Source organism: Condylura cristata, unplaced genomic scaffold (genome assembly GCF_000260355.1).
Source record: "Condylura cristata isolate star-nosed mole 26May11 unplaced genomic scaffold, ConCri1.0 scaffold00013, whole genome shotgun sequence".
Taxonomy (NCBI): Eukaryota; Metazoa; Chordata; class Mammalia; order Eulipotyphla; family Talpidae; genus Condylura; species Condylura cristata.
Genome location: NW_004567114.1, coordinates 36,882,701 through 36,890,667, shown reverse-complemented (window position 1 = coordinate 36,890,667; position 7,967 = coordinate 36,882,701). Strand labels below are relative to the sequence as shown.

Sequence of the window (7,967 nt, the reverse complement as noted above, 5' to 3'; positions counted from 1 at the left end):
AAAAAAAAAAAAAACTATGGAGTATATTCAATATATGAATATGTTAGCATCAATCTATCTACTTTATGCATGGATATGTTATTTCCAACCTGGGGCCATCCTAACTAATACTGCTATGAATATTATTGTAGATATACACAGACACATTTGTTTTGCACAATACTGAGGAATATAATTGCTGATTCATATAATGCATGTAGTTTCAGCTTTAATAAGTATTGTCAAATACTTTTCTATGTATCCTCACAAAAATGTTTGCTCCTACCAGCAATATTAAGAGTTTTAGTAATTCCACATCCTTTTCAACATTTAGTTTTGTTACTTTTTTTCTTTAATTTTGGCCATTCTAGGGAGTAAGCACTGGTAGCTCTTGAGTTTTTATTTGCATCTCTATCTACAGATTACTTGCTAATTGGGAAGGGGAAAATAGATCTTATGAGGGGGAGAATTAGCTGTCTCAACTCAGTGAACAAACATGGCCTTAATAACAGATTTTAGAATAAGATGTAACATGAAAAAGTCAACACTGAGTTGTCTTACCCAAAATGTTAAATGGAGCTAAGCAATCTTAAATTTAACTTCTACTTGTTGAAAATTACAGGGAACAGAAGAACAAAGTAGACAATAGCAAAAGGAAACAGAAAAATTCAGAATATGTAAAACTTGGTCCCATTTATCAAAAAATCATTGTCATGGGTAGAAAGGGGACAGGAGAATTAAGGCATCAAGAGATTTAAGAAACACACTAAATTTAAGTCATAATCCTTTAGTGGATTTTGGTTTCCAGAAACATCTACAAAAAATAATTTTAGGTTGAGAAATTTTGAAGATATACTGCTATGAGATTAGGCAATGATACTAAGAAATGGTTAATTTTATCAAGAGAGACTAGGACTATATACAGCAGAATAATAGTATTTTTTTAGAGATTCATACTATTTTTGGGTAAGATGTTTTTGTAACATTCTTTGAATTGTTTCAGGAAACATACAGATGAAAACAAATATGATAAAACATTAATTACTGAATCTAGGTCAGAGTATATAGCAGCAAATATATTTATCTCTTTACTTTTTAGTTATGTTTGCTATTTTATTAATAATAAAACATGTAAAAATGGAACTGAAGGGCTTTTCAAATGGTAGATTCTTAGAAAGCCCCTAGGCATTTCTTACAAAGCTTTAGGCATCCTCACAATGCTGTCCTGTTCTGCAAAAGGGACTCTTCTCAGGGACCTACATGTGTGTTTTCTCTGTCTTGAATACTCTTCCTCCACATATTCATGAGTTCCTTCCTTTGTTTTATTAAAGTTGCTTATCAGTTTGTCTTCTAAGGCTACTTTCTCACCTTAGTAGTTTTTTTTTCCCATTACCCTTAGCTCCATCTTATATTGTTCCCATACCTGCTGTGTATCTGTCTCCTATTACTAGTAAAATTAGCTCTGTGGAGACAAAAACCTGGTTGTTCACTTCTATATCCCTCAAAACCTAGAACTATATCTAGAACAAAGCAGGTACATGATAAAAAACATATTAAAAGCATAAATTCATATCAGTTAATATTTATTGAGCACTATAATGTAATGGGCTCAGTGCTATATAAGCACCTCATGAAACTTCTTTTAATATACTGAGCCTACTACTTTAAGTAGACATCTTATTATTATCCCTGCTTTACAATAAAAAAAAAATGGAGACACATAAAAGTCCAGTTATTTGCCCAGAGTTACAAAGAATTTAAACTAGGTTTTAAGATTCTTTAGCATAAACTCTCAATGTTATGTTAGTAATCATTGCATAGGGGGAAAAAATATGAAAAGCTAAGGTAATTATAATAGAAGTGTTTTATCACTCTTACTATACAAATAAAGCTTTATAAAACTGTAATATGAGTGTATAATACTATTTATGCAACTAGCATTAGTACTTTAGGGACCTTCAAACCTTTTACCTAAAGAGATACCAGAAAGGATGATTACGCAATCCCAGAATCAACATTACTGCCTTGCTGAGAAGTTTAAAAATTTATAAAAATAAAATGATTTGCATTGAATTCAATAAAGACTCATAGAAAAGTCTACTTTATCCTTCACAGAAAATATCTTTATAGGAGGCTCTTTAAGAATAATTTATCTTACCTCACACTAAACAAAATTATTTATATTTATATAACATTTTAACAATTTAAGACACTGAAACTCAGAAACCTACATGAGTTTTAATTCTCATACAAACCTGTTTCCAGAAACAAATAATTATAATTTTTTATTTAAAGGTTTTTACCTACTAGCAAAAAAAAAAAAAAAAGGCTTTAGAAAGTATTCTTTCCATTATCTGGCCAAAAAGCAGAACATACTTGGTTAAATCATACACATGTGGACCATAACATTATTTTCCTATTTGGTCTTATAAAAACTCTTACAAGTTAAGAGAGGTTTTCTCATTTCACAAATGAGAAAACTAAACTTGGAGAAGTTAATTTATTTGACTCTAGAACTAGAAGGAATAGAATTCAAGTCTTTTGACTCTTTACCCAGTCTATCTGCCATAGTCTTAGACAAGGTAATTTAAATTTAAATTGTAGGGTAGTTTGTAAACACATCAGTCACCTTTTTAGCATATTTATAAAATATTTAGAAGGTGTTTGAAATGAAAGTGTTCTTAATAAATATGGGAAAATTTAAGAAAAACTGGACATTAACAGAAATTTACAAAGAAACTGAGAAACATGGCCAATGAACTTTTTTGAAAAAATTCAATCTAACTAATAATCAAATACATGAAAGCTGAAAAGGAACTTTTTAATCTATAGAAAAAAAAACCCTTTTTTAAAGATGGTAATGTTCAATATTGACAAAGATGTATAAGAAAAACAAAATTCTAAATCCTGCTAGTATAAGTATGACCTTTCTGGAGAAGAATTTGAAAATGTATTTAAAAGCTTTAAAATTCCAATCTCCTTTGACAAATTTCACTTGCAGAAATTTACCCAAAGGAAACAATCAGTAATGTCCAAAACAATGTGCAAAGGCAGGCATCACTGCACAAGAGAAAGTGATTAAATGTAATTTGAAAATTTCTTCAAAATACATACATACATACATACATACATACATATATATATATATATATATATATATATATATATATATAAAATAAGTGAATACGGGGAAATAGACAGGCTAACAAATGAAAAAAGATTACACCAAAATGTTAATAGAAATTTCCTTTGAAGAGTGATAATTTACAGAATTTCATTTCTATAATAAGCCTACATTGCTCTAGACCACATATGTTAATTTTGTTTGAATAAGCAGATAGACACATTACAGATCAACACATCAAATTACTAACCTCTTCTGCTCTCTTGAAGACCACATTAGTATGCTGAGGAATGTCCACTTCCAAAGAGTCCCTTTTTCAAAATGGAAATAAATGTTTTATGTTGCTTATCTGATGAATAATAGTCATCCAGGATGTCAATCTAAAATAGAACTGTAAGTTCTTATACTAAAAAGTGTATATGAATAAAAAAAATCATAATTTAGTGTGTCTGGGGAATTTTGCACATACAGTCCAGATTTTCCACTCTTTGTCTTAATCTATTGCTTACTTTAGAAAAGTTTAAAGGTCTAAATTTGAATTAAGCTAACAATCAATGTATTGACTTTAGCTTAGAAACTACTTCTCGGTACATTAGAATCAAAGACTTGAGCTCACTTATAAATAATTATATTTTAAAACAATAAAAATACCAGTGTTTTGCTAAATGTACTGTATTTTTAATATTCAAGATACCTTAGCAAGAGTAGAACTCCTGCTTTTCCCAGAAGACGCCAAGCAACCCATTCTGCAGTTCTTCTATCAGCTTCATATGTAGCTTGTTGACTAACAATAAAAACCAGTGGTAATCCTAGTTGAAGATGAACAGTTGAAACTTGTTGAGGTTCTTCAGCAACTTCAGTCTTCATTTTTAAAAGGGACAAAATGTTTTTAACATATGATAATAATGTTAAAACATCTGGATTTAAGTCCTGCTAATTCTTCTTAACAAAGTCATGAGTAAAAATATAAGCATGTGAAATAAATCCACCATTAAAGATATATCTCATAATTTCCAAATTCTAATGCTCCTAGTGTACCTATGCTTTTGGCACTATAAAACTAACAAACATAGAGTTAAACTTAAAATTACAACCGTAAGGAAAAATATTAAAGGAAACCCCTAAAAAATGAGTGTGGTACTGATAAATATTTTAAATGAAAGAGAACAGATAATGAAAGAATAAATTCTTACATATAGGACTTTAAGAAATAAAATATTACAAAATAAAAAGAAACACCAGCTTAAATATATATATCTAATTTCACTCTTTCCAGAAGCCTCCGGGAAACTACAGAAATAAGATTTTTAAAAATATGATAAACATACATATGTGAAGAAAGGAAAGGGAAGCAAATTTTTCAAAATGGGAGAACAGAATAATAAATGACTTAAGAGAGACCAAAAAGCAAAAACATAAATCACAAAAACAATTCAATTTTAACTACAGAATTCTAAAGCTGTTCAGTAACTGATAGTGCCTGGCATCTTTGGAACTAAGAAAAACATTATAGGAAGAATGGTAGGAAGGCTCAGAAATGAAGAGGAATGGGTAAAAGCTTTTAAGAAATAGTTTAGAACCCAAAATTCCCCTTCTCACCTCCATGAGATTAGGCAATTGTCTGTCCCTCCTACCAGATGAAATCTGAGGGGACCTTAAGCAAACTGAGAGTGTAAATAACATACTCAAATTAGGGGAATAAAATAACCAAATGCTGAGATGCTGTCCAGTGCCCTCCCCACTATGTTACCTGAACGCTAGCAGCAGACTTCTGTCTACCAGAAGAATATGGAAGACCCTTTTCTGAGAATCTGTGGCTCTAACATGAACAATACAGAGCTAAATAAACAGAAAAGCAAGCAATATGAAGGAAGTACAGATTATAAAGGAAAAAAAGGTTTACAAAAACACCACCACTGATAATATCAATGGGTTGTGAATACACTGGTTAAATAAATCTATCAAAAAGTCACAAAAGATGATGGAAAATAGGAGAGAAAGGTAATAAAATTGAAGGACTAGTTCAAAAGGTACAGCATACAAATAATGGGAGTCCCAAAGATAAAAGAGAGAGAGAGAGAGAGAGAGAGAGAGAGAGAGAGAGAGAAAGAAAGGAAAATAGAAGAAAAAATAAAAAGAACAGAGAGAAAACAGAAGGGATGCAGTTATCATTGAAATAAATACCAAATTTCCTACAACTGAAACACATATTTGCTAAAATAAAAGAACCCACTGAGTAGCCAACATAATAGATAAAAACAGATAGGTTGAAAGATACATTTTTGCAGACTTTCAGTTAATAAGGATTATTTAATCCTAAAATTTTACCAATAGAATCCTTTATTTATGATAGACAAAATTTTAAGATACCCCCCCAAGATTCCTGGTGAACAAGACTTGTATAATCTCAATCCTTTGAGTGAGACACAGAATAGCTATTCCCTTCATCAGGTTATATTATATAAGACTCTGTTAGATAGCACACTGGAGAGAGATTATCCTGCTGGGTTGAAATAAGAAAGCTGCAGGTTTTGGAAAGGGTCATGTGGATTGCACCTGAGAATAGCTTGGAGCTAAAAGTAGTCCAGTGAACAGCCAACAAGAGAATGGAAAGTTCAGTACTAAAACCACATGAAACTGAATTACGCCAAAATCCTAAGTGAGGGAACAGCCTGATGGAGTAGAAAGTCTGCTTTTACTTCATATATTTGGAGAGTTATAAGTAATTCAGAATTGTAAAGTAAAAAGGAGGAATAAGCAGTAAGGCTAGAGATCTGGCAAGGGGCCAGATCGTTAAAATACACACACACACACACATCCTTCTAAGAAAGTAAAGTGAAGCCAGTTAGAAATTGTAAGATGTATCATATGTAACATGCTCATATATGTGTGTTTTTAAAATATCCTTCTGCCAGCAATGGGGATAATGAATTTAAAGGGAATGAAAATGAAGGAATAGAGACCAGAACAGTTACTATTACTAAAATAGTACTATGAGAGGTGGAAAGGATATGGATTAAATTATTAGCTGTTAAAATGAAGAACTCAAAAGATATTTAATATGTAAAAATAGATACAGGAAGATACAAGAACTGAAAATGATTTCCAGCTTTCTGTCATGAATAACTAGATAGTAAATCAACTAAGATAATAAAGAGAGAACAGATGGTGGAGAAAGACAACGCTTTAATGTTGTACTTATGGAGAGAGACATCTAATTAGTAGTTAGCTCTATGAGACAGAACTCCAAAAAACATGTGATCTGAAAATTCAGATTTCAGAACCAACGACACAGAAAGAGAAGAGATTAGTTCGAGGGTGTATTTCAAGCACCACCACTGTATAAAAAAGCACCCCAAAATATGATGACTTAAAATAAACATTTTGTTGCTGTTGTTTATAGCTGCAAGCTCATCTCTGGGCTGTGAACAGATATGTTATTAGTGGGGTAATCTGACTGGGAGCTGAAGGTTCCACTAAAGATGTTCATCCACATGGCTAGCAAACTGTTGACTAGTCTAAGGTCAGTCAGGTTTGTGGGCAAGAGATTTCAATTTTCTTCACATGGGCTTCACTGGCTACAAGTCACATGTAAATACACAGTTCTTCCAGATGTCCACAGTGTCATCCTATCAGACTTTGAGATCATGAGTCTAAGATCTCATCATCTACATTCATATCCAGGTATAGCTGAGGTAATACTAATGTAGTTCTAGAGATATAGCTCCTTGAGAACCCTCTGAATCTGAATCCCTATGAACTAAAAGAGGGAAATTATTTGTCTCCAAACATTTCCAACAATGATGAAACAGGCAAAGGATTACTACTACACTTGTTTAAAAGGGGAAATAGAAGCTACAATAATCACTAACACATAGGGACTCTGAAGTTCATCTGGGCTTGTGTTATCAGTTCCTTCACTAGGTTTTAGTCCTAATTCATGACAGTTGTTATCTGAGGTTCCCAACTACAAATTCTGGATACTTGGTCTACCCTCCAACTCGTCCTTTTTTGTTATAAAACAAAACAAAAGAGCTGTGCTGTTTGCAGCTGAGTAGATTTCTCAGCCTTTTCTTGCCTATAAAAATTTGGAAATCTAAAGTCTTTTTTTACTTTGTATTATTTCTTTCCCTTTCCATAAAAGCTGATACAATTCTTTTAAAACCTTTTAATTTCTTAATTACAAAATTATAATCCATTTCTACCTTGTAGGTAGAAAAGGTAACATAGCAGTACCATAAGAATTACAACTAAGGCCTCCCTAACAATGCAAGGGGTTAAGTCCATCCCTGGCCAGGGAGCTAACCCAAATAGCACGTTCAATCTCTCCTGTGTCACCCGCTGCTTCCCTCAGCAGTGTATTTCAGTCAATCCACATGTTCTGCTCTCTGCTTTGCCTCTGATGAATCCTCTCACTGCCATCTTCCCCACCCCCACCCCACACACATCTCTGGCCTATACCCCAGCACTTGTATGTGTAAATAAATAATTTTTTTAAAAAAGAATTACAACTAATAAATGTGTGAGTCTGTATATGTATGTCTCTGCATATGTGTGTAGATACATATGAATGTATAGATGTGTGTAGATACATATGAATGTATAAGAGTATACACAAAAGTGACAAAAACTCTTGCATAAGAGATGCATTACTTTTAAATTATTTAAATAACTTATAAGTTAGTTTTCAAAAAGAGTATATAAGAAAAAGGATTTAGAGGTTGCTATGAATTATTTTATGCCAACAAATTAGACAACTTAGAACATATGGATACATTTCTAGAAACATAACCTACCAAAACTGAATTATGAAGAAGTAGAAAATTTGAGCAGACATATAAGAAGACTGAATTAGTGATAAGAT

The 7,967-nt window shown here is 32.0% G+C and overlaps 1 protein-coding gene across 1 annotated transcript in view; it reads right to left on the bottom strand.

Moving 5' to 3' along the window:
• TXNDC16 (thioredoxin domain containing 16) overlaps positions 1-7,967 on the bottom strand; it is a 70,878-nt gene that overhangs the window by 24,905 nt on the left and 38,006 nt on the right. Inside the window, exons 9-10 of the mRNA XM_012724713.1 lie at positions 3,798-3,964; positions 3,354-3,414 (exon numbers count right to left, since the gene is read on the bottom strand). Of these exons, the coding sequence (XP_012580167.1) occupies positions 3,354-3,414; positions 3,798-3,964 (228 nt within the window). The remainder of the gene's footprint in view (positions 1-3,353; positions 3,415-3,797; positions 3,965-7,967) is intronic.